This window comes from Pristis pectinata, chromosome 6, assembly GCF_009764475.1.
Source record: "Pristis pectinata isolate sPriPec2 chromosome 6, sPriPec2.1.pri, whole genome shotgun sequence".
Classification (NCBI taxonomy): domain Eukaryota; kingdom Metazoa; phylum Chordata; class Chondrichthyes; order Rhinopristiformes; family Pristidae; genus Pristis; species Pristis pectinata.
In genome coordinates this window covers 4,777,556-4,805,541 of record NC_067410.1, presented here as the reverse complement: position 1 = coordinate 4,805,541, position 27,986 = coordinate 4,777,556, and the positions used below count along the sequence as shown (strand labels likewise).

At 43.8% G+C, this 27,986-nt stretch overlaps 1 protein-coding gene across 1 annotated transcript in view; it reads right to left on the bottom strand.

Moving 5' to 3' along the window:
• The window catches only part of LOC127571668 (MICOS complex subunit mic25-like), a 508,671-nt gene that overhangs the window by 227,070 nt on the left and 253,615 nt on the right, over positions 1-27,986 (bottom strand). The window contains exon 6 of the mRNA XM_052018256.1: positions 11,463-11,533. Within this exon, the coding sequence (XP_051874216.1) occupies positions 11,463-11,533 (71 nt within the window). The remainder of the gene's footprint in view (positions 1-11,462; positions 11,534-27,986) is intronic.

Here is a 27,986-nt window from a genome sequence, read left to right as displayed (position 1 = left end):
AAACATTGTCATTGGCAGAGTGAGTCTGGCCAAGGGGCTGGTGTTACAGTTTCCTTCAGCAAGTGACTGGAACAGTTCGAGGAGTCGAGCAGCCCTCTTGTAGCAACCTGCAGGGGGTGGTCTGTGGTAAGGCACCAGCTGTGAATATAGATGCCTTTCTGCTTATTATTCAGGTTTTAAAGCCGCCTGCCATAAATCATGTAGATAAAACAGGGAAGGAGAGGGAGGGGAAACTGACTGCAATAAGAAACTGGGAACTGAAACAAGTTCAAGGCACAAACCAGTAAACTCAATCACCGATAATGGCCTTTTGTTCCCTGTGCACAGGAAATGCAATGGACACCAACTGGCTGTTGGGAAAGACACCAGTGATCCAGGCTCACTGAAATACTGCTGTAGATAATGCTATTGACAGGAAACTTTACCTGGCACACACACTGAAGAATTACAGGTTGAGAGACTTAAAAATGCACCGAATTCTTCTCTAAAAGCAACTACTTAACTGTTCATTGTTAATTTTAAATCTGAAATAAGTAAGGTTTTTGTTAACCAAAGGGATGCAAAGGTCACAGATCAGGATTGAGAGGCTCACTAGCCTATTCCTCCTGTACCTATGATCTAAACTGGATCCTTTATAACTTTGTTCTGCAATTAGCCAAGATGGTCAGATTTAAGACAAGCAGACTCCCTAATCTTTTGGAGAAGTCGAGTATTTCTCAAACCAGACAAATGATGCTACAGATGGGGCAGTTATAAATTATCTGCTCATTTTGGGCCCCGAATCTAACAAAAGATTTGCTGGCGCTGGAGAGGGTCCAGAGGAGGTTCACAAGAATGATCCCAGGAATCAAAGGCTTAACATATGAGGAGCATTTGATGTCTCTGGGCCTGTACTCGATGGAGTTCAGAAGGATGAGGGGGATCTCTTTGCAATCGCACATCATTGTATTCTGGAGTAGGACGTATCAGCTGGGTGACACTTCCAGATTGCTGTGTTGATGTGTAACTACTGACATCTGTCTTAGTACAAGGCACATTTGGAAACTTCCAGATGCAGAGTGCAGATCCCAGGTTTAGAAAAAACCTGGTGTTTAGTCCAACACCCTCTTAAATTCATCAACCTGGCTCTTCCTCAGTTTACAAAGCGATCAAGAGGCCAGAACTGGATGTCATGTAATCATGGTCATAGTGCTCCGTATCTAAGGAAAGATGTGCTGGCCCAGGAGAGGGTCCAGAGGAGGTTCACCAGAATGATCCCAAGAATGAAAGGGTTAATGTATGGGGAGTGTTTGATGTCTCTGGGCCTGTACGCGATGGAGTTCAGAAGGATGAGGGGGATCTCATTGAAACACACCGGATACTGAAAGGACTGGGTAGAGTGGATGTGGAGAGGATGTTTCCATAAGTAGGAGAGTCCAGGATCCGAGGGCACAGCCTCAGAATAAAGGGACATCCCTTTAAAACTGAAATGGGGAGGAATTTCTTCAGCCAGAGGGCGGTGAATCAGCGGAATTCATTGCCACAGAGGGCTGTGGAGGCCAAGTCATTGGGTGTATTTAAGGCAGAGATTGATAGGTTCTTGATTGGTGACGGGGTTAAGGGTTACAGGGAGAGGCGGGAGAATGGGGTTGAGAGAAAACAAAATCATCCACGATTGAAAGGTGGAGCAGACTCGATGGGCCGAATGGCCTAATTCTGCTCCTGTAGCTTATGGTCATTTCACACAAGGAAGGATTGAGCCAGAATAAACTTACTTCACAAAAGACATAAAAGACTTACTTCATAGAAGACACATGAATGATAGAGAAATGGAGGGCGATATGGGAGGGAAGGGTGAGATAGATCTTAGAGCAGGATAAAATGTAGGCACAACATTGTGGGCCAAAGGGCCTGTACTGTGCTGTAGTGTTCTATGTTCTGTGTTCTAAAATGAGCAGTGTTCTGTAAGTTGCTGAGCTGTGTGGCTGGATACACTTCCTACCAGGTCCCTCAGCTTCACACCAGCCAAGGCACCTATCATGTACCTATTTTGTACCTATCACGGAGCCATTGATTCGAACGGGTTGGAACCTTGATAAACAGGTATGTGAAGGTTTTTTTTCACTATGGCTTTTAATTAAATACTCAAATTAAATCAAATAATGTTTTAAATTAATTGCAGATAAATGTTGTAGTAGTTACTTTTAAAGAAAAATTAGGTACATTTTTAAGTCTTTCAACCTACAATTCTTCAGAGTGTGTGCCAGGCGAAGTCACCTGTCAGTCGCATTACCTACAGTAACTTACTGTATTTCAGTGAGCCTGGAACACTCTACTTTCTTTCCCAACAGCCCATCCACTGCATTTTCTGTGCTTCTCCCAGATGAGGAACAAAAGACCACAATCAGTGTTTAAAGCAGTCATGCAGAAGAGGATCTCCTCCAATTATTTTGGGCTGGATTTGAGCACAGGTGAAAGCGTTTTGCACTAATCAGCTACCCAGCCCATCCCTTGAGCACATAATAGGCCAGATCATGGTCCATCCAGCCCATGTCACACATTCATCTACCTGTAGCTGGACTCCATAAACTGGGCTAACATTCTGAGGCCACACCCGGTCAGCCTTGCTACTGCAGCCAAACCTCAAGTCAGGGCAATTTGCCCTGCTTTCAGACACCAAGGACCAACATAGTCCTTCAAGGAGTGCTCAGTATATTAATGAGCTGCCAGAGGAAGCGGTTGAGGCAGGTACATTAACAACATTTAGAAGGTACTTGGACAGGTACGTGGATAGGAAAGGTTTAGAGGGATATGGGACAAACACAGGCAAAAGGGATCTGGATGAACGGTATGCAAGTCAAGTTTTTCACTACCTCAGTACAAGTGATAACAATAAACCAATTCCAAGATGGAAGCCTTGGTCAGTATAGACCAGTTGGGCCAAAGGACTTGTTTCTGCACTGTGTGACTCTATCGCTGAACCTTTGTGTAACGATTGTGAAACATATGGTTGCTTTTCTTTTCTACATTCATCACATTTCCTTCCCGCTCATTCCTTTCACAGGCTCTGTCAGACACCTGTCATCCTTCTTCAGGAGATAGCCGAGGTTCTGAGCGGCTGCCGGCTGTTTGTGAAGATCTTGGACAGGATGTAGAAGCGATTTACCGGAACGATTCTGGGGACAAGGGACTTCAGTTACAGGGATAGCATGGAGGAGTTGGGGTCGTTCTCCTTCAAACAGAAGGGTTGAGACAGAAACTGAGGAAGGTATTTGATATCATGAAAGATACAGACAGAGTAGACAGAGAGTTTGCCGAGAGATCAGGATCAAGATGATAAAGAGTTAACAAAAGAGCCAGAAGTGTCATGAGGAAAATCTTTCTTGCGCAGTGATTAGGATCTGAGATGCACTGCCAGGATGGGAGGTCGTGGAGGCAGCTTCGATCATGGTGTTCAAAAGAGAATCTGACGAAGAAAATATCTGCAGGGCTATCGGGAAAGGGCAAGGAAGTGGGATTAGTTGTACTGGCACAGATAAGGTGAAGGGGTGGGGGGGGTTGATACGGTGAATGGTCAAAGTCTTTTTCCCAGGGTAGGGGAGAGTCTAAAACTAGAGGGCACAAGTTTAACGTGAGAGGGGAAAGATCTAAAGGGGACGAGGGGCAACTTTTTTCACACAGAGGGTGGTGGGTGTGTGGAACAAACTGTCAGAGGAAGTGGTAGATGTGGGTATAATTACGATGTTTAAAAGGCATTTGGACAGTATATGGACAGGAAAGGATTAGAGGGAATTGAGCTAAATGCAGGCAAGTGGGACTAGCTCAGGTAGACACCTTGGTCGGCATGCACAAGTTGGGCTGAAGGGCTTGTTTCTGTGCTATACGGCTCTATGACTCCATGAGTCAGCACAGACGATGGGCCCAATGGCCTCTTTCCGTGCTGTAACCTTTCTGTGATTCTGGGAGAGTATGACTTTACCCCCTTCACCTACTGCTTGTCCTGACAGGAAATTTGATATAAGGAATTCACTAGGACAGGGGAACAAAGTCGTGTCCAGAATGCATGCACCACATTTGAATTTAAATTAGTCTTTAACACTCCTGAGTAAAAGACAATTAAACAAGACAATTAACAGTGGACCAAAATGATTATCTACCTTTTTAGTTTTCATTCCTGCTGAAAGTTCAGTAGCCGAAACATAAAAGTCTTTTGTCTTTAGTGATGCTAATGTTACAGAGGGGAACACTCACCATAATTCTGATTTTTACCTTATGTTACTGTTCCTCACAAAAAAATGCATTCTTTTTCCAAAGACAACTGAGTGTTATGCCTGGTACGGAGGCTCCAATGCACAGGATAGCAAGAGGCTGCAGAGGGTTGGAGACTCAGCCAGCTCCATCACGGGCACAACCCTCCCCACCATCGAGGACACCTTCAGCAGGCGGTGCCTCAAGAAGGTGGCATCCATCACTGAGGACCCTCACCATCCGGGACATGCCCTCTTCTCGTTACCACCATCAGGGAGGAGGTACAGGAGCCTGAAGACCCACACTCAATGATTCAGGAACAGCTTCTTCCCCTCCGCCATCAGATTTCTGAACGGTCCATGAACCCATGAACACTACGTCATTATTCCTTTTTTTTTACACTATTTATTTATTTTTGTAATTTACAGTAATTTTATGTCTTTGCACTGGACTGCTGCCACAAAACAACAAATTTCACATCACATAAGTCAGTGATAATAAATCTGATTCTGAGTGAAGCTACTTTGGAAACAGTAGGAAAATGATTCCAATGAAAAGGGGCTTGCTCTACTGATGTCAGAATCAGAATCAGGTATATTATCACCGACTTATATGTCATGAAACTTGTTGTTTTGCAGCAGCAGTACAGTGCAAAGACATAAAATTACTATAAATTACAAAAATAGCTACTGCAACAAAAGGAATAACGAGGTAGTGTTCATGGGTTCATGGCTCGTTCAGAAATCTGATGGGAGAGGGGAAGAAGCTGTTCCTGAATCGTTGAGTGTGGGTCTTCAGGCTCCTGTACCTCCTCCCTGATAGTGGTAACGAGAAGAGGGCATGTCCCGGATGGTGAGGGTCCTTAGAGATGGATGCCGCCTTCTTGAGGCACCACCTCTTGAAGATGTCCTCGATGGTGGGGAGGGTTATGCCCGTGATGGAGCTGGCTGAGTCTACAACCCTCTGCAGCCTCTTGCGATCCTGTGCATTGGAGCCTCCATACCAGGCAGTGATGTAACCAGTCAGAATGCTCTCCACTGTACATCTATAGAAATTTGCAAGAGTCTCTGGTGACATACCAAATCTCCTCAAACTCCTAACAAAGTAGAGCCGCTGGCATGCCTTCTACGTGATTGCATCGAAGTGTTGGGCCCAGGATAGATCCTCTGGGATGTTGACACCCAGGAACTTGAAGCTGCTCACCCTTTCCACCACTGACCCCTCAATGAGGACTGGTGTGTGTTCTCCCGACTTCCCTGTCCTGAAATCTGAAGTCCATGTGTGTACATTTGGCCCATAGCTGCAGTACTGGCCCATTACTGGACACACAAGAAATAGCAGCAAAAGGAAACCATTCAGCCCCTCACACCTAACCCCTCAGTCAAATGATCAACATTTATTTTTCACCTCAGCATCACTTGTATTAATCCCATATCCTGTAATATCCAGCAACTTGGGAAGAATGCCAGGATATTGGAGGGCCTTAGTGGCAGCAAGGTGGCACCGTAGTTAATGCCACTGCCTCACAGCTCCAGTGACCCAGGTTCAATCCTGACTCATGCTGCTGTCTGTGAGGAGTTTGAATGTCCTTCCTGTGACCCTGTGGGCTTTCCCCGCATTGTCCAGATTCCTCCCACATCCCAAAGAAGTGTAGGTTGGTAGGTTAAGTAGGTATTGCGGGTTACCCCTAGTATAGAGTCAAAGATTCATACAGTGTGGAAACAAGCCCTTCAGCCCAACTGGTCTGTGCTGACCAAGATGTCTAGCTGAGCCAGTCCCATTTGCCTGCGTTTGGCCCATATCCCTCTAAACCTTTCCTATCCATGAACCTGTCCAAGTGTCTTAAACATTGTAATTGTACCCGCCTCTACCACCTCCTCTGGCAGCTCGTTTCATACACCCAGCACCCTCTGAAGGGAGAAGTTGCCCTTCAGGCCCCTTTTAAATCTTTCCCCTCTCACCTTAAACCTATGCCCTCGAGTTTGAGGCTGCCCTCCTTGGGGAAAAAAGACTGTGACTTGTACAGTCAAAAGAATTGAAAAGGAGTTGATAGGCAGGTGAGAGCCAATAAGTTGCAGGACTACAGGGAAATAAGAGGTGGAATGGGACCGACGGGATCGTTCTGCTTAATGATAGCATGGACCCAATGGGCCAAATGGCCTTCTTCTGCCTTGCAGTAAGTAACTAGGTATTTACTGGGACTAAAACATGGATATAGGCTTTCAGTCATGTGGGAGGCTCTGGGATTATTTCCTTTCAAGCGGATAAAGTTGAAGAGAAATAATCAAAGTCATCAACAGCTTTGCCTGAGTAAATAAGGATGTACAATTTAATCCTGATCAGCAAAAAAACCTAGAGGTTACATGAGGGGATAAAATATGTATAAAGTTGTAATCAGATGCAAACTGCCTGAAGGGCTGATAGAAGCCTTTAAATTTACAAGGACATAGGGAAAGAACAGGAGGCTTGAACAGGAGGCTTGAACAAAGAGCTGGCGGAGTCACGATGGGCCAAGTGGCTGTCCTGCCTCACCAACATAAGTCCTGAGTGTGCTATTCAGGAGGGGGTTCTGCTTTAGACCAGCAGAGTTATTTTTCCTTGCAGCCTCCTTAAAAGGAAAGGTAAATGTTGTAAAATGTTTGATGAGGGCTTTCCTCGTCTCTCTCTTCTTGACCCTGTTCTTCCCCAAAAACTGTGGTAGAAAAACTGTGGTCGTTGAAGGGTCGTATTCTGAGTGGAGGTCGGTGACCAGTGGTGTACCTCAGGGATCTGTACTGGGACCGTTACTCTTTGTGATTTTTATGAATGAACTGGATGAGGAAGTGGAGGGGTGGATTAGTAAGTTTGCGGATGACATGAAGGTTGGGGGTGTTGTGGATAGTTTGGAGGGCTGTCAGAGGTTACAGAGAGACATAGATAGGATGCAGAGTTGGGCTGAGGAGTGGCAGATGCAGTTCAACCCAGACAAATGTGAAGTGGTTCATTTTGATAGGTCAAATATGTTGGCGGAATATAGTATTAATGGTAGGACTCTTGGCAGTGTGGAGGATCAGAGGGATCTTGGGGTCCGAGTCCATAGGACACTCAAAGCAGCTGCACAGGTTGACTCTGTGGTTAAGAAGGCAAATGGTGTATTGTCCTTCATCAATCGGGGAATTGAATTTAGGAGCCGTGAGGTATCGTTGCAGCTATATAGGTCCCTGGTCAGACCCCACTTGGAGTACTGTGCTCAGTTCTGGTCGCCTCACTACAGGAAAGATATGGAAGCCATAGAGAGGGTACAGAGGAGACTTACAAGGATGCTGCCTGGAATGCGGAGCATGCCTTATGAAGGCAGGTTGAGGGAACTCAGCCTTTTCTCCTTGGAGAGACGGAGGATGAGGGGGGACCTGATTGAGGTGTATAAGATGATGAGAGGTATTGATAGGGTAGATAGTCAGAGGCTTTTCCCCAGGGATGAATTGGTGGCCAAAAGAGGACATAGTTTTAAGGTGCTGGGGAGTAGATATAGAGGAGATGGGGTAAGTTTTTTACACAGAGAGTAGTGGGTGCGTGGACCACACTGCTGGCAGAAGTTGTGGGGGCAGATAAATTAGGGACATTTAAGAGTCTCTTAGATAGACACATGAATGATAAAGAAATGGAGGGCTATGTGGGAGGGAAGGGTGAGATAGATCTTAGAGCAGGGTAAAATGTTGGCACAACACTGTGGGCCAAAGGGCCTGTACTGTGCTGTAGTGTTCTATGTTCTATGTTACAAGAAGAAGGCAGGGTTGAGAGGGAAAAATAAATCAGCCGTGATCAAAAGGCAGAGCAGACTCGATGGGCCGAATGGCCTAATTCTGCTCCTGTGTCTTTTGGTTTTATGGACTGAAATTTCAAGTAGTAAATGGGTAGGGTAAAATGAACTGGAAAAAAAACAGTGAGACCTTCTGAAAAGATAAAAGACAAGATGAGATCTCCAGTGAGACCAGCTCACCAGAATTGGATATGGGGAAGCAACTGAAAACAAAGAGGGTAGTGATCAAGGGATGAGAGAATCGACATCCTGACTCGAACGGAAGATGGTAGTTAGCTGGCAGACAAGTTAGGGAAGGTGTAGTGGGAGACACAGGTGTTCGAGGAGTAGAAAAGCAACATCTATTATTGCCCAGCACTGCATCTACTGACGGGTCCTTTCACAACCATAAGGACTATAAAGTTATTTAGAAAGCTGGCTCTTCTTTCATCAAGATTTAGAAAATGTAAATGTTTTAAATTTCCATCTGCTTTGCACATACTTCATTTATGGAATACAGCACAAACGGAATGTTTTATTGAACATAAGCCTGCACACAAAAAATAGACAACAAAGGCTGAAATGAAGTGCTTTTACAGACTATGTTTAAAACTCAGTGCAGCTAAGTAAATGTTTAAAATGTTGTGGACTGACTTACATAGCTGAGTTTCATCAGGTTAATATTCAACTACCAGAGGCAGCTCATGAACATGATTATTGAGGCATTTAATTTCAAGTTAGAAGGACATGGGACTTATAGCATAGAAATAGGATATTCACTCTGTGCCAGGGCATAGCCTCCAGAAAGGTATCCTCACAGCCCAGCTCAGTCAATATTTCCCTCTCTTCCTTTCTCTCCCGCCTCATGTTTGTCTAGCTTCCTCTTCTATCATCTATGATGTTAACCTCGATTTTTGTTTTATGATAGTGGGTTTAATATTCTCATCACTCTCTGGATCAACCATCAAATATCTCCCTAGCAACAAGCAATCTGCTGGAGGAACTCAGCAGGTCGAACAACATCTGTGGCGGGTTAGGAACTGTCGGCCTTTCGGGTCAAAACCCTTCATCCATCGTCATTTAGGGTTTTGACCCATAGAGAGCTTAGTTAGAGCTTAGTGGAATGGTGTCATGACAACAACCTTTCCCTCAATGTCAACAAAACTAAAGAGCTGGTCATTGACTTCAGGAAAGGGGGCAGTGTACATGCGCCTGTCTACATCAATGGTGCTGAGGTCGAGAGGGTTGAGAGCTTCAAGCTCCTGGGGTGAACATCACCAACAGCCTGTCCTGGTCAAATCATAAAGATGCCACAGCCAAGAAAGCTCACCAGCGCCTCTACTTCCTCAGGAGGCTAAAGAAATTCGGTTTGTCCCCTTCGACTCTCACCAATTTTTATCAATGCACCATAGAAAGCATCCTATCTGGATGTATCACGGCTTGGTACGGCAACTGTTTTGCCCAAGAACGCAAGAAACTGCAGAGAGTTGTGGACACAGCCCAGTGCATCACGGACACCAGCCTCCCCTCCTTGGACTCTGTCTTTACCTCTCGCTGTCTTGGTGAAGCAGCCAGCATAATCAAAGACCCCACTGACCTGGGTCATTCTCTCTTCTCTCCTCTTCCATCAAGTAGAAGATACAGGAGCCTGAGGGCACGTACCACCAGGCTCAAGGACAGCTTCTACCCCACTGTGATAAGACTATTGAACGGTTCCCTTATACGATAAGACGGACTCTGACCTTAAGATCTACCTTGTTGTGACCTTGCACCTTATGGCACTGCACTTTCTCTGTAGCTGTGACACTTTACTCTGTACTGTTATTGTTTTTACCTATACTACATCAATGCACTCTGTACTAACTCAATGCACTCTGTACTAACCCAATGTAACTGCACTGTGTAATGAATTGACCTGAATGATCAGTATGCAAGTTTTTCACTGTACCTCAGTACAAGTGACAATAATAAATTAATACCAATTCCTCCCCCCCCCCCCCCATCCCACTACGGGTGCTGTTTGACCCACAGAGTTCCTCCAGCAGATTGCTTGTTGCTCCAGATTCCAGCGCCTGCAGTCTCTTGTGTCTCCAAATTTCTCCCCATATTTCTCTGCAGAACAAAGTGGTTCTTCCATTTGTACAATTCCCTCAGCTGCCTCAGCTTCTTTAAGCAATGACTGAAGTTCCAGCCTGAAACCTTCACAGTCTGCATCATGCCACTGCTTTTCTCTGTTAAGCCACTGGACCAGGTCAGTATCAAACTTTTTAAACAATCTGTCCAGGATATAGTGACCTAATAGTTTTGTGACTAGATTAATGACTCAAAGAATATGGGTTCAAATTCCCCCCAGTACAGCTTGAGAATTCAAATTCATTTCTTTGTAATACGGGAAATTAAAAAAAAATCTTGCATCAGTAAAACAGGTGTTGAGGTTGTTGGACTGTTGTTTAAAAATTCACCTGGTTTGAGGGGAAGGAATGTGACATTTTCTCAGTTGGACCCGTGTATGACTCTGGTCTGACATTGCACTGCCTGATACATTTCCTCTCTCCAGCTCAAAGTTGTTTCAGCTGTTTATCTAACGGCATCCATGGCCAGCTGAGAACAGCTACTTTGAGGTTACTGTTTCTCGAGCGTGATCGCCTCTCAGTGTGTGTGTCCCATTCTGTACTTGCTTTCTGCCAACATGAGCTGCTTGAATGTCAGTTGCCCTCTGAAGTACTTGAGCAAACCGTTCAATGCGACAGACAGTCCTGATGCAGGGTTTCGACCCGAAATGTCGACAATTCCTCCCACCCCTTCACAGATGCGGTTCAACCCGCTGAGTTCCTCTGGCAGGTTGTTTGTTGCTCCAGATTCCAGCGTCTGCAGTCTCTGAGCAAACTGTATAGAGTCACAGAAACAGGTCCTTCAACCCACCACATACATTTCTGTACCAGTCCCACTTGCCAGCATTTGGTCTGCTGCCTTCTACACCTTGCCGATTGAAGTGCATGTCTAGATGCTTCTTAAGTGTGAGAGTGAGGTGCTTCACATTCTGGCGAGTCTCCTCTGGACCTTCTCCAGAGCAATCACGTCCTCTCTGTAATTACAGCAGTCCGTGGCCACCTTACCAAAGCAAGGCAGAGTGACCACAAGCTGCTGCAATTGCAGAAGGATAACAAAGTACCAGCCAAGGCAGCGATGGTCATCCTTCCTCATTCTCCCCCCCCCCCCCCCCCCCACAACGTGCCTGTCAGTTAAATTTTTATAACATTCAGGCAACATCAACAAACCCAAAGGCAGCTGTGTGAAAAACTCCAAGCCAACTAATCGCCCCCAGCAGGCTGCAGACCACAAAACCATCAATCTCTTACCTTTGACACAGTGCAGTATTTCCACTCTCATCCTTACCTGACACAAGAACGCATTGCAGTTGCTGCAGGTACAAGCAGCTCATACTCGGGATACTTACTTGACACGGGTGTCTGCTGTTGTAGCTGCTTCATTAAACTGTGCTGATGCAAGTCTGTAGTACTCTGCATTCTGAAAGAAAATTAATGCACTGGTTATTTTTTTATATATACTGTACCAATAGGTAGTACTTCAAGTTTTATTTGGAAATATAATATCGATCAATATTTCACTGACATACATTATCCTCAGACATCTGCTGTGAAGATATTAACATAATGAGGCTGACCAAGATATAAATCTAGTCAAAGAAAAACCCAGACATTGCATACTGCTTGTTCTCATGAAACTTTGGGTCACTACAAATAGGCTGCCGGAAACAGTGGTGGAGGCTGATATGATAGAGTCTTTCAAGAGACTGTTAGATAGGTATATGGAGCTGAGTAAAATAGAGGGCTATGGGTAAGCCTAGTAATTTCTAGGGTAGGGACATGTTCGGCCGAAGGGCCTGAATTGTGCTGTAATTGTTCTATGTTCTATGTTTGAAAATCAGAATGGAGTTTGCTGCTTAGCTATAAGTGCCATCTCACCTGATGTTTTAGCCAAGGAACTCCGTAAAGGACACAATCAAACTAAGTGTGAAGAACATTTATAGAAACCTGTGACTCTCAGCTAATGAAGACAAGAGGTTGCTTTATTACCAAAGATAATTTTTTTGCTGCACCTGAGGTTGTTTAATTATAGCTCAGTTTCTCAGTCTCCTCTCTGTTTGCAATGAGTAGTGATCCAAGGGGAGGCTATCAGCTGATGTAAAGAGGACCTTGGTGAGACAACACTTGGAGTACGCTGTGCAGTTTGGTCACCTAGCTACAGGAAAGATGTCATTAAGCATGAAAGGGCACAGAAAAGATTCACAAGGACGTTTCCAGGACTGGAGGGGTCGAGTTATAAGTAGATAGGCTGTGGCTCTTTTTCCCTGGAGCATAGGAGGCTGAGGGGTGACCTTACAGAGGTTTATAAAATCATCTGGGACATAGATAAGGTGGATGATCACAGTCTTTTTCTGATAGTTGGGGGGGGGTGTCTAAAAGTAGAGGGCATAGGTTAAAGGTGAGAGGGGAAAGATTTAGAGGAGACCTGAGAGGTAAGTTTTGGGTGATGGGTATTTGGAATGAGCTATCAGACAAGGTGGTGAAAGCAGGTACAAGTACAATGTTTAAATGACACTTAGGCAATTATGTGGTTAGAAAAAGTTTAGAGAAACATGGGCCAAATGCAGGCAAATGAAAGCTGGCTCATGTAGGCAACTAGGTCGATTTGGGCCCAAGGGCCTGTTTCCTGTGACTCTGTGACCTTCTTCACTTGAGGAACAACTCAGAATTTAGAAACGTTTTTGAGAAGGATTGAGGGTTGAGTGGTGGAAAGGTCAAAAATTAGAAGCCAAAAACAATTGTTCAAAATGCTGTGATCAGGGATGGACAGCAGGGAAACAATCTTCAGGTTTGAGAGTCAAGATGAGATTAGGCCATATCGCCACTCTGGTGCCTTTGAGATCACAGTGTAATTCATTCCACTGAGTAACTCCACTTCTAATTAAGGTTAGCTTTGGAAAGCAGCCACCAGAACACAGTTTTCACATGTTTCCAAAAATATGTTTCAACATAGAACATTACAGCAGAGTACAGGCCCTTCAGCCCACAATGTTGTGCCGACATTTTATCCTGCTCTAAGATCTATCTAACCCTTCCCTCCCACATAGCCCTCCATTTTTCTATCATTCATGTGCCTATCAAATGTCCCTAATGTATCTGCCTCCACCACCTCCACCGGCAGTGCGTTCCACGCACCCACCACTCTCTGTGTAAAAAAAACTTACCTCTGACATCCCCCCTATACCTTCCTCCAATCACCTTAAAATTATGCCCCTTCGTGTAGGGCAGGCGTGGTAGTGTAGCGGTTAGTGTAATGCTATTACAGCGCAAGCGACCCGGGTTCAATTCCAGCCGCTGTCTGTAAGGAGTTTGCACATTCTCCCCCCGTGTCTGCGAGGGTTTCCTCCGGGTGCTCCGGTTTCCTCCCACATTCCAAAGACGTACGGGTTAGGAAGTTGCGGGCATGCTATGTTGGCGCCAGAAGCATGGCGACACTTGCAGGCTGCCCCCAGAACACTCTATGCAAAAGATGCATTTCACTGTGTTTCAATGTATATGTGACTAATAAAGAAATCTTATCTTATCTCTTAGCCATCTTCGCCCTGGGAAAAAGTCTCTGACTGTCCACTTGACCTATGAATTTTATTCATAAAATTTGAAAATATACAAGATGTTCATATGTTGCCATTCATTGTACCCATACTAACATTACACGGCTTACAAGATTTGCATTCAGCATCAATTCACCCAGTCTTTACCATGTGCACTGTTAAGAAAGACTTGAATTTCACAACCTCAGGTCAATCTAAAGTGCTTTACAGTCATGTTGGTCAAAAGATTTCTCTGGTCAAGGTAACTGTCCTGCTCTACATCAAAATGTGGAGGGCTTGGAGTTTGTGCAGGAGAGGTTCAACAGGATGCTGCCTGGATTGGAGTGTATTAGTATAGGGAGAGGTTGGATAAACTTGTGTTGTTTTCTCTGGAGCGCCGGAGGCTAAGGGGAGACCTGACAGAAGTTTATAAAATTATGAGAGGCATAGATAGTGCAGATAGAGAGTTTTTTCCCAGGGTGGAAATGTCAAATACTAGAGGGCATAGCTTTAAGCTGAAGGGGAAAGTTTAAAAGAGATTTGTGAGATAAGTTTTTTACACAGAGAGGGTGGGTGCCTGGAACGGGCTGCCAGGGGAGGCGATGGAAGCAAGTATGACAGCAACGATTAAGAGGCATTTAGACAGGCACATGAAGAGGGAGAGTCTAGGACCAGAGGGCACAGCCTCAGAATAAAAGAACGTTCCTTTAGAACAGAGATGAGGAGGAATTTCTTTAGCCAGAGGGTGGTGAATCAAGATTTCAAGATTTGCTTTATTGTCATTTCTCTGAGTATTTACGTACACAAAAAAACGAAATACTGTTTCTAACCAGCTCATATCAGTGCAACAAAAAGAACAGTGATAAATATCTAAAATAGTCTATAAAAACATCTCTAAAACAAAACTAAAAACATATCAACACCACATATTCATATCTGTTAAAGTGCGTTTATGTATTAATAAGTGCTTATTCAGCTCGAGATGAAGTTCAACGTATCAGGTAACTAACTCTCAAACTGTTTCTGTATTGATGTGAGTAGGTACGTGTGTGTGAATCTGTGGAATTCATTGCCACAGACGGCTGTGGAGGCCAAGTCGTTGGGTACATTTAAAGCGGAGGTTGATAGGTTCTTGATTAGTAAGGGCGTCAAAGGTTACAGGGAGAAGGCAGGAGAATGGGGTTGAGATGGAAAAATAAATCAGCCATGATTGAATGGGGGAGCAGGCACGATGGGCCGAATGGCCTAATTCTGCTACTATGTCTTATGGTCTTATGAACAGGCAGGGAATGGACCACCTATGGGCAGGTACAATTAGTTTAGGTTAGATCGAAATCATGGTTGGCACAGACATGGTGGGCCGAAGGGCCTGTTCCTGTGCTGTAATGTTCTATGTTCCAAAATAGTGCAATGGGATCTTTTTTGCCCAGATGACAGAGCCTTTGTCTCACAATTCATCTGAAAGGTAACACTTCTCATAACCTTGCACTCCCACAGTTATGCAACTTTGTGATCTAGTCTCGAGTGGAGATTGAACCCAGAACCTCCTGACTTTGAATTGAGGGCGTACTGCAAAGCTTTTGTTGGAGCAAAGACAGAAAAGGAAACTGAAAGACAACAATATAATTGAACAACTCTGAAACAGCAAATAAGGTGGTGGAGTGTGAGAGCAGGCAGGTGCTAAAACTTAAATTTAAAAAGGACATTTCAGACATGGGATGTCAAGTTAATTTATTCAGGCAACACTTCAAAAGAAGACCAGCAAAGCTTCCATTCAAGCACAACACGATGACGGGAAGGAGTATCTGGGGGTAACTTCAGACAAAGAAGCTTCAACACCACTAAAATAACAGCAGTGTTTTTTTTAAAGCACCATGATAATCAACACCACCGCTGCTTCCTATTTTTTTAAACTGATTATCGGGCCATCGATAAATCATAACTTGATCCTCAGCGAATAGTACAGAACTCTCAAGCTTCTGAGAGACTTCCTTTGTCAGATGATGAAGTGGCCATCTTCTAAACTGGGATAAGCACTTCATCACCCAAGGAAAGAAACCTCCTGGGGTTCCAAAACCTGAAGTACACTTTAAAAAAGGAAAAATCAGACATGAAGATATCGGCTAACATTATTTGAGGTTACTTAGGTAATGCTATTTAAACTGCTGAAATGCATTGTTTGTTTAGAACCTGCTAATACTGGTTTGTGGGGTTTTGCTATAATCAAGCGATCTTTGCTAAGATAAATGTCACGGCTGATCGTGATATAGATATTACACGCTGCGGAAGCCGCCCGTCATAGCTTTAATTGCTGCTGTGAAAGTGATTTTGTTTAATTGAAAGGCGGTGGTGTATACAGTATGGGACAAATAGAGGGGGAGGTGCACACAGAACAGTCCGAGTGAGTGATGGAAAATAGATTTTGATTATTCTATTAACTTCATCATCACAGCAGAAACAGCAGCTACATCATGAAATTGTAACAAATGGCAGTGTAACACAAGTCGTTTTCCTAAATGTTCAAAACCTGTTCGATCCAAGTCGTTCTCTCCCCCTTACCCACTCCAGACTCTGGCCAGTGATGGCACTTTGCACATGCAATCACGAAGAAGGCATGCCAGCGGCTCTACTTCGTTAGGAGTTTGAGGAGATTTGGTACGTCACCAAAGACTCTTGCAAACTTCTACAGATGTATGGTGGAGAGCATTCTGACTGGTTGCATCACAGCCTGGTACGGAGGCTCCAATGTGCAGGAGCGCAAGAGGCTGCAGAGGGTTGTAGACTCAGCCAGCTCCATCACGGGCACAACCCTCCCCACCATCAAGGACATCTTTAAGAGGCGGTGCCTCAAGAAGGCGGCATCCATCACAAGAACCCTCACCATCCGGGACATGGCCTCTTCTCGTTGCTACCATCGGGGAGGAGGTACAGCAGCCTGAAGACTCAACATCAATGATTCAGGAACAGCCTCTTCCCCTCCACAATCAAGTTTCTGAACAGTCCATGAAACCATGAACACCACCTCATTCTTTTTTTTACACTATTTATTTATTTTGTAAATTATAGTAATTTTATGTCTTTGCACTGTTCTGCTGCCATAAAACAACACATTTCATGTCATATACGTCAGTGATAATAAACCTGATTCTGATTCTGGAATGTCCTCCTGAATTTGCTGCAAACTCTGTAAAACTCTCGCTCAACCAAGAATTTTACATTTCTCAGACTCTAGCCTCTTGGTTTAATTGCAGGCATGGTAGTGTAGCGGTTAGCATAATGCTATCACAGCGCCAGTGACCCGGATTCAATTCCCGCTGCTGTCTGTAAGGAGTTTGTGCATTCTCCCCGTATCTGCGTGGGTTTCCTCCGGGTGCTCCGGTCTCCCCCCACATTCCAAAGACATACGGGTTAGGAAGTTGTGGGCGTGCTATGTTGGCGCCAGAAGCGTGGCGACACTTGCGGGCTGCCCCCAGAACACTATGCAAAAAGATGTATGTCACTGTGTGTTTCAATGTAAATGTGACGAATAAAGATACCTTATCTTATCTTAATACTTATGCCCCTGTATTTTAGTGCAAGGAAGGTTGTGCCATGTTGAAAGTAACTGTGGAGGCAGGTACAAATACAACATTTAAAAGACATTTGGACAGGGACAGGAAAGGTTTAGTTGGATCTGGGCCAAACACAGGCAAACAAGACTCGCTCAGGTAGCTAACTCGGTTGGCATGGAAGATTTGGGCCGAAGGGCCTGTTTCTGTGCTGTATAACTCTATGACTCTAGAACACTCTTTCCAGGTGAAACAGTTGTTTCCTTGAACTTCTTTCAATTTAATACACTGAATTTGTTGCTTATGATTCAATGTCCCCTTCATTAGAATGGATGACTGCTTTGCAGAACATCTCTGCTCAGTCTGCAAACATGTCCCTGAGTTTCCGAGACTTTAATTCTGTCCCTGACTCCTATTCTGATCTCTCTGTCCTCAGCCTTCTACACTGTTCCAGTGAAGCTCAAAATAAGCTTAAGGAACAGCATCTTATCTTTCAATCTCCCAAAAATTCAAAGAATAATTCTGCAACTATCATTTATGCTCCTTCTGGACGTAACTTTTGTTCTTTCACTTCTCTCATTACTCCACACTTTTGCTTATCCCCATCATCTCTTTATTCTCTTACTCTACCATGCCTTCAACCATATCAGGAGCATCCTCTTCGTTCTTTGTCCCCAGCTCCCTGCGTCTTAAAACTTGCTTTCTCTCTAATCTTTTCTAGTTTGTTGCAAGGTCATCAGAATCAGAATCAGGTTTATTATCATTGACATATGTCGTGAAATTTGTTGTTCTTGCAGTACAGTGCAAGACATCAAGACATAAAAATTACTATAAGTTACAAAAACAAATAAATAGTGCAAAAGAGGAATAACGATGTAGTGTTCATGGGTTCATGGACCGTTCGGAAATCTGATGGCGGGGGTGGGGGAAGAAGCTGTTCCTGAAGCATTGAGTGTGGGTCTTCAGGCTCCTGTACCTCCTCCTCGATGGTAGTAACATGAGGAGGGCATGTCCCCGATTGTGAGGGTCCTTAATGGTGGATGCTGCCTTCTTGAGGCATCGTCTCTTGAAGATGTCCTCAACGGTGGGGAGGGTTGTGCCCGTGATGGAGCTGGCTGAGTCTACAACCCTCTGCAGCCTCTTTCAATCCTGCACATTGGAGCCTCCATACCAGGCTGTAATGCAACCAGTCAGAATGCTCTCCTGTAGAAATTTGCAAGAGTCATTGGTGACAAACCAAATCTCCTCAAACCCCTAATGAAGTAGAGCCACTGGCGTGCCTTCTTCATGATTACATCAATGTGTTGGGCCCAGGATAGACAATCTGAAATGTCGAAGCCCAGGAACTTGAAGCTGCTCAGTCTTTCCACTACTGATCCTTAAATGAACACTGATGTGTGTTCTCCTGACTTCCCCTTCCTGAAGTCCACAATCAATTCCTTGGTCTGTTGATGGTGAACGCAAGGTTGTTGTTGCAACACCACTCAACCAGCTGATCTATCTCACTCCTGTACGCCTCCTCGTCGCCATCTGAGATTCTACCAACAACAGTGGTGTCATCAGTAAATTTATAGATGGCGTTTGAGCTGTGCCTGGCCACACAGTCATGAGTGTAGAGAGAGTAGAGCAGTGGGCTAAGCACACATCCTTGAGGTGCGCCTGTGTTGACTGTCAATGAGGAGGAGAAGTTATTACCGATCGGCACTGACTGTGGTCTCCTGATAAGGAAGTCGAGGATCCAGTTGCAGAGGGAAGTACAGAGGCCGAGGTTTTGAAGCTTGTTGATTAGTACTGAGGGGATGATGGTGTTGAACGCCAAGCTGTAATCGATAAACAGCAGCCTGACTTATGGTTTGCTGTTGTCTAGGTGCTCCAAAGCCAAGTGGAGAGCCAGTGAGATTGCACCTGCTGTAGATCTGTGGCAGCGGTAAGCAAATTACAGTGGGTCCAGGTCCTTGCTCAGGCAGGAGGTAATTCTGAATCAATATGAAACAGTAACTATGCTTCTCTCCACGGTGCTGACTGCCTCGCTGAGTATTTCCAGCATTTTTTATGCTTATCGCTAACCCCTCTCTCATGGTTTAAGATATTTCTTAAGACGAGGTTCTTTGACCAAGCTTTTGGTCATTGACGTAATATCTCAGGGGCTCAGTGTCAAATCTTGTCTGATTCTGCTCACTCAAAGCACCTTGAGACAAATGAGCAAACTATCAAAAGAAAAAATGAAGCAAGAAAGTGAGAACTGATATAATTCTGAAATATCTTTAATATCCTCTTCAGGATATCCCAAAATACCTTAACTGTAATAAAGTACTTTGGAGACATAGTCACTGCTGTATTTTACTATATTAAAGGCACTATACAAAAGCAATCTCTCATTCAAGTAGACATTGGTTGTGTGTGGACACTACTTGCTCAATGTCAGCAGAATGTAAGAATTTTAAAAGGGCTAATCCAATATTCACCCACCATTGCTGTATAATGACCCGCAAGGGAACATCAGTTTATTTTCTATCTCCTCCATTGAACCCAGTGGTACAGTTCCAGCTGCTACTTCATCCCAAGATCTTTATTTCTTCCTACAGTCTACAAGCTTTCAAAGTGAAATTTATGTCCTTTTCTGTCTTGGCACTGAAATTCCCTTCTACTCTTCAGAAAACAGAGGGTTTTAATAATTGGAGAGTGGCAGCATGGTGCTGATGCTTACTGGGCTAGCAGCAGAAGTCAGGACTGAAGATCTAGTTACCACCATAGCAGGTAGAAAATTTAAATGTAGTCAATTAAATAAATCTGAAATAAGATGCTAGCATCAGTAATAATAACTGTTTTATGAACCCTTCCCTAATTTCCTTAGGGAATGAAAACTGCCTAGCCTGTTTATAACTTTGAAGCACTCTGGGCCCAATTCAATGTGGTTGATTCTAACCAAAATGGCTGATTACGCCATTAAGAGCAATTAGGGATGGTCAATAAATGTTGGCACTGCCAGAAATGCCCCCACGTTCTGCAAACGAATAATAAACAGAAACCTTGGTGGCTTTCTGTACCTTGTGTCCTAAATTGTACTTCTCAATATTAATCAATACAATGGCCAATTCTCAGCTCTTTAATGAAGACACGAGAGACCAAAGATGCTGGAATCTGGAGCAACAAACAATCTGCTGGAGACCTGCTGGTCCTGATGCAGGGTTTGGATCTGGAATGTTGACAATTCCTTCTCTCTCACAGATGCTGCTCGACCGGCTGAGTTCCTCCATCAGATTGTTTGTTGCTCAGTTCTTTAATGTCTAACTTGACGTTGACATTGAGCATGGAATACACATCTTGTATGAAAATCTCATTTCCCTTTAGCTGCTCTATTTACATTTCATGGCAACTTGTGATCCTAGTTCTAAGCCTGGACTGGTAACTGATTTTGAAACTATATCTGAAAGCAAAAGTTCAAATAGATCAGTGGAAAAATAATAAAATTCCGGTATATATTCATAGCATATCACGGCTTGGGAAATATCATGTAATATTAAGTATTTAAGGAACTGTTGAGAAAGATAAAATTGAGAATTATATCATGGTATCTTTAATAGTTTTGCTTCCCCTTAACATCAACTGGAACCTTTATTTAAGGACATCATAACAGGGATGAGAATTTTTTATTATGATGACACTTGACTTTACATTGAAAACCAAAATACTATGGATGTTGGAAGTGTGGAATAAAATCAGGAAATGTTGCAGCTATATAGGACCCTGATCAGACCCCACTTGGAGTACTGTGCTCAGTTCTGGTCACCTCACTACAGGAAGGATGTGGAAGCCATAGAAAGGGTGCAGAGGAGATTTACAAGGATGCTGCCTGGATTGGGGAGCATGCCTTATAAAAACAAGTTGAGTGAACTCAGACTTTTCTCCTTGGAGTGACGGAGGATGAGGGGGGGACCTGATGGTGGTGTATAAGATGATAAGAGTCATTGATCGTGTAGAAAGTCAGAGGCTTTTTCCCAGGGCTGAAATGGTTGCCACAAGAGGACATAGGTTTAAGGTGCTGGGGTGTAGGTATAGAGGAGATGTCAGGGGTAAGTTTTTTTACTCAGAGAGTGGTGAGTGTGTGGAATGGGCTGCCGGCAACAGTAGTGGAGGCGGATACGATAGGGTCTTTTAAGAGACTTTTGGATAGGTACATGGAGCTTAGAAAAATAGATAGCTATGGGTAAGCCTAGTAATTTCTAAGGTAGGGACATGCTCCGCACAGCTTTGTGGGCCGAAGGGCCTGAATTGTGCTGTAGGTTTTCTATGTTTCTAAATATCTAGCAGATCTAGATCAAGTTCAAGTTTACTGTTGTCATGGGCATCCATTCATAGGGTATAAATACCATGAAAATTAGCTTTTTGCAGCAGCAGCACAGAACATTACATGACGAAGACAAACGTAAATTAACAAATTTAAATTAACATACTTTATAGATTGGGCAGCATTTGTCGATAAAGGAAACAGTTACTGCTTCAGGTCGATAATCTTGCATCAGAACTGATGTAAACAATGTCTGATGGTCAGTGGTCATGATCCAGTGTTATGAAAATCTGTCAGCTAGTGTTCAGTTCTAGAAGGTGGAGGTCAGTTCCGTAAGCAGTAACAGTGCTCTCTTGTCAGCAGAATTCATGGTAAGATTCAGACTTAAACACTAAATTGAGAGGGAGAAGGTTAAACAGAGTGACTGGAGTAGAGAAATTCTATGACTTGCACATTATTTGTTTCTTTTGGGGTGCTAAGTAGTTTTTACTTTCATTTCTGTAACTCGTCAATATATTGCAACATTTTTAAATGTGGCATATTCTAATCAGGCATCTCCTATCAACAGCAAGGTTGAACAGGCAATGGGTGCAATACAGGCCCTTGGACTGAGAAATGGCAGGCACGAGATTGACTCTTAATTCCCCTTTGAAAGGGCCCAGCAGATATCAAAACCACCACAATGAAACTCAAATAAGAATAAAACTGGTTGGATCACCAACACCAGCGTCAGCAAGGGATTCAGATGTGACAAAGCACTGAGTCCAGATGCAGCAAAGCTGCTCTTAAGCCCAGACACCTTTGCAAAGTCCGCCTCTTGAACAACTGGGGTTACTGGTGTTTAAATTGTGAGAGAACTTCAAGAGCAATTAGGCACAGGCAATAAATGGTGGGTGTGCCAGCAATGTACACAGAACATCTATTAATATAAGAAGCAAAGTAATATTGAGGCTAGGATGCTGGGAGAACACACAGCTTTTCTTCGTAGCCTTGCTGCATTCTTTCAGCCGGGTACAGATTAGTCAATCCAAATCATAAATTCAAAGCTCAATATGGGACTGCTTCTGAGCTAAGGCTGACATGGCTCCTTGCCTCCAGTGTGATATCAGTATCTTTCACCCTTCCAGTTCAAGAAAAAATCCCCCTAATATCTGTTCAAAATTTAATTTTCACCAACTGAATTGATACCTTTTCATCATACTGGTGTAACTTTTTGGTAATATTCTGGATTTAACTTATCTAGACTATTTAATATTTCATATACAAATTTTCTTCTTAACTATTTCCCAGCAGAACTGGAAGTTCTCTAATCTTTTCTCATAGCTTAGGCCCTTTACATCAGATTATTACTCATGTCTTTATACCTTTCCAAGGAAGGCACTTTACATTTTGTTGTATGGCTGCTCAGACTGAATTAGTACATTATAAAGGTCAAATACAGCACAGGAGACTTGTCCTGCTTGGTTCTGGCTATATACCCCTCTTATTACTTCGGCAATGAAGGAAGAATCTACCGCGACAATGATGTGGCTTTACAATACCAGTGTTCTTGGAATCAAGAAGGTTGAGGGGAAATCTTGAGTGCAAAATCACAAGGCGTTTTAATAGAGTAAATAAAAGCCTGCTTCCATTGGCAGAGGCGAGTGATATTTGAGAACTGTTTAAAGGCAAGACGAGCATTCAATAACAAATTTCAAAATGGATCTGATAAATACTTGAAGCCAAAACATTTGGAAGGTTGTGAAGTTAAAGAGCAGGGGTAGAAGTATTAGAAAGCTCTTTCACAGACACAATGAGCTAACTAACCTTCAGTGCTCTGTCATTCAAATTCTATGGAAATACCTTTACAAATGATCACCTGTACTTTCAATCCAAATTACAAAAATTTTGGCGACATCTGTAAACTTGACAAGCTTACAATTGGTTTCATTATCCAGGTTATGTGTGTAGATTGGGAGCAAAGAATGTCCCAAGTATTAATGTCTGCAGAATTCTATATCCTCAATGATTGTTCAGCAAATGCACTGAATAGTCCAGTGTGTGATCATACTGCTGGTGACTAAACAAAGGGTGGCACCAGGTCTCTTCAATGTGTATACAAATGATTTATAACCCTGGTGGCTTGCTGGGTATACTACTCAATATATGTTCAGGAGTGGCACAGTGCTATATAAATCAAAAGGGCTCAGGTTTCAGTTCTGGTCTGTGTCAAGTTAGATAAGCTCGAGCCAGCGCAGTAACACAGGCAGGGTTGGTGACAACAGCCTTGGGCTAAGGTGTGGATTTAAAGAAAGCACCTGCCAGTGCTTCTGTCCCAGATCCAATACTCAGCAATACACTGAGTTGTATGTGGGCTTTGGTAAGTGCTGGACCCACAGAGCAGTAACACACTAGGTCATCAGATAACCTGCAAGGCTCTCATTCATGACTCACACGTATGAGAAACAGCCAATTAGAAGTCATGGAGTTGTACAGCATAGAAACAGGCCCTTTGGCCCACCACGTCTCTGCTGACCATCATGCCCATCTATAGTAATCCCACTTCCCTGCATTAATTCCATATCCCTCTATGCCCTGCTCATTCAAGTGCCTGTCCGTATGCCCCTCAAGTGTTGTTACTGTTCCTGCCTCCACCACCTCCTCTGGCAGCCTATTCCAGACACCAACCATCCTGTGTGTGAAAGATGTCCCCCTCAGATCCTTCCTTATCGTGAAATGACAACAGAGGGTTTTGGTGCCATTGCAGAATATAACTAGTACAAGCCAGAACTGTTCAGCAGCATCAGAAGTTCAAGAAGCAGCACAAACCAGAAAGCGTATTTTTCCCCAAAACACCACACAGTCTGACTTTACTGAAGGGTTAATCTTTTCTGTAATGATGCTTGTCGATTGTCGAATGTATTAATCTGATTTTCCCCGCCACTTTAACTTGGGTTCTCCAGCCCTGGCGTAGTGCCTTTTATTTAGACCTCAGCCCTTCCATGACCTCACTGCAGAAAAGGGGAGTTGTGACTGATCTCAGCTTTCCCATTCCCTCCACCACTTCCTCCCGTCCCACCAAAGTTTGATCAGTGGTGAGCTGCTCCACCTAGTGTTTGCTTCTTTGTAAGCGAGGAGAAAACCATTTACAGCTGCTGGAATTTTCAACTTCAGCCAAGGCGGAAAGCAGGCGATTTAGTTTCAGATATTCCTCATTTACCCTACACAAGATTCCATCCATCTTCTTACAGAAGAGAGAAGCTCGGCCCTGCAACATTGTTCACCGTTATGGAAAGCCTCACAATCGGTTTCATTTGTGAAGTCCTGCGGGGGTGGTGGACATAAAATAGCAATTTCTCTAGCGCTTTGGAATGAAATAAAGACACAATTACTTTTATTAGATGTTGCAGGATGATTGACTTGCAAGTCAATCTAACCGCTTCACCAATGGAAAGGCTAAAGCTTCCCCAATTTTTAATGAGATTATTCAGAAATAGCTTTGGGTGGTCCATTGCACTGAAGTGGCGCAAAACAGGCAGGCCCTTGCAGTCCCATGCTTACTCCACACAGCGCAAAGGACAATCCTGGAAATGTGTTCCAATCGCTCTTTAATTGAATCTATTTTTGACAAGTAAATTAAGAATAGTTGTCAGGTCTTGTGAGGTATTACAAATCTTACAAATTGTATAGTTCTTTGCAGGCAATTTTCATTTCTCCCCCTACGAAGGGAATCCCTGGAGAGAGCAGGAACAAATTACTGTGGAAAAAGAGCCACAACTTAATTCCAGCGCTATTACAGTTGGTGTACAGTAATGAGTTCAAGCAGCTTTGGACTGAGAAGCTTTTATGTTTTGTTGCAGTTTTAAGACGATTGAATCTGTTACCAGTTTTGGCAATAGTGCAGGTTTCTGAAATTAGCAGGAAATTTGTGCATTTATCATGCAGTGCAATGCTGACTTCAGAAAAAGACATTCACATTAACAATTAATAACCACATTTGTAACTGCATGGAGCATTACTGAACGGCAACTATGTTGATGGAAGAATGGTCATCACATCGAATTATAGCCTCATAACATCTTTATTAGCATTCCCCAGTCAGTTTGAATTCTGCCTTCTTATAAGTTTAGTTTATTTGAATGAAGCTTTTACAGGCATGCAGCCAAACCTTTGGCATTGCTCACAACCAGCTTGCAATGAGGCCACGTGAGAATAGCTCCCCCGCCAACTGCATTTGGTAAATTCACTAACAAATGTAGAAGTGAGCCATGCGGAACGTGAAACTTGGAGACACAAGAGACTGTAGATGCTGGAATCTGGAGCCACAAACAATGTGCTGGAAGAACTCAGCGGGTCAAGCACCACTTTTGTGAGGAAAGGAATTGTTGACGTTTCGCGTGGAAACCCTGCATCAGGACCTGAAAAGCCAATGATTCCTTTCCTCTCACAGATGCTGAGTTCTTCCAGCACATTGTTTGTGGCTCCAGAACATGAAAGTCCCTGGTTTCTCACTCCACGGATACTGAGTGACCTGCTGAGTCACCTGAGTGACCTGAGTGAAAGCATATCTTTTTTTCACATTTCATATCTCCACCATCTGCAGTATTTTGAATTTATCAACAGCAACATTTGGCATGTATAACATCTCAAAACATCATGAGATGCTTTGTAGAAATGGTGAATGATAAGCAACACCTTGGGTACATGGTCAAAGGCAAATCTGGGGAAGAAGTTTTAAAGCTGAAGAGCCAAAGGTAACACGGCAAGATGTTTGAGGTGGAAAGTTCAGGTTTAGTGAGTCAATGAAGAATAAACTGATCACAGTCATGCCAGAACCTGGCTCTTTCATTGACCAAAGTACATCTCAGGTGTTGGCCATTCAGTGTGGCGGTTAGCATAACACTATTACAGCGCCAGCGATCTGGGTTCAATTCCGGCCACTGTCTATAAGGAGTTTATACGTTATCCCCGTGACTGCATGGGTTTCCTCCGGGTGCTCCAGTTTCCTCTCACATTTTTTTCTTATCCTTATCTACAGATTGTGACATAGTTAGAACATAAGAACATTGAATATAGAACAGTACAGCACAGGAACAGACTCTACAGTGACCATGACTTCAAATTAAACTAAACCCATCTGCCTGCACATGATCCATATCCCTCCATTCCCTGCCCGTTCATGTGTCTGTCTAAATACCTCTTAAACACCACTATCGTATCTGCTTCCACCACTACCCTGGGCAGCACATTCCAGGCACCCACCTCCCTCTGTGTAAAAAGCTTGCCCTGCACATCTCCTTTAAACTTTCCCCTTCTACCACAGAAACCTCTTCCATTACTTCTCCACCCTTATCCGAATAGGTGAACCCTTTGGCTCTATTTTCAACTATCCATTTATATCGACAATGCCTTTTTCCACTCCCTTATGGACTGTGTCTACACTTCTCGCTGCCTCGGTAAAGCAGCCAGCATAATCAAAGACCCCACTCACCCCGGACATTCTCTCTTCACCCCCCCTCCCATCAGGCATAAGATACAAAAGCCCGAAAGCATGTACCACCAGGCTCAAGGACAGCTTCTATCCCGCTGTTATAAGACGACTGAACAGTCCCCTAGTACAACAGACTTTTACCTTCACAATCTACCCCATTATGGCCTTGCACCTTATTGTCTGCCTGCACTGCACTTTCTCTGTAACTGTAACACTTTATTCTGCATTCTGTTATTGTTTTCCCTTGTTTTACCTCAGGGGCAGGCACGATAGTGTAGCGGTTAGCGTAACGTTTTACAGCGCCAGTGACCTGGGTTCAAATCCAGCCACTGTCTGTAAGGAGTTTGTACGTTCTCCCCGTGTCTGCGTGGGTTTCTTCCAGGTGCTCCGGTTTCCTCCCACATTCCAAAGATGTACAGGTTAGGAAGTTGTGGGCATGCTATGTTGGCGCTGGAAGTGTGGCGACACCTGCGGGCTGCCCCCAAAACACTCTACACAAAAAATGCATTTCACTGTGTATTTCAATGTACATGTGACCAATAAAGAAATCTTATCTTAATGAAATGATCTGTGTGGATGGCATGCAAAACAAAGTTTTTCACTGTACCTCTGTACATGTTACAATAATAAACCAATTTTCAATTTTCAATATCTCTGGTATCCCCCAAGGACACAGCCTTAGCTTCCTCCCATTTTGTATCTCCATCCTTCACCTGGCAATTCTTTGGAGCTGAATGGATTGCTTGCAACCTTTGCAGACAACATATTCATTAAGGTTCCACTTTGTCGGATTAGCCACGTCTATCCCTGCCTCAGCTCAAATGATGCTGATATCCTCATCCAACAACTTGTCAACTCTGGACTTGACCGTTCCAGCACATCCCTGGCCATTCTTTCCACACATTCCTGTTCTACATTCCATAAACACGAAGTCACTCCACACTGCTGCTGTGCCCTAATGGGTTCCATTCAGCTGTCAGCTTGCTGACCCACTTTGGCTCAGTTATCCATCACCAATAGCCTGTCCTGCTCCAACC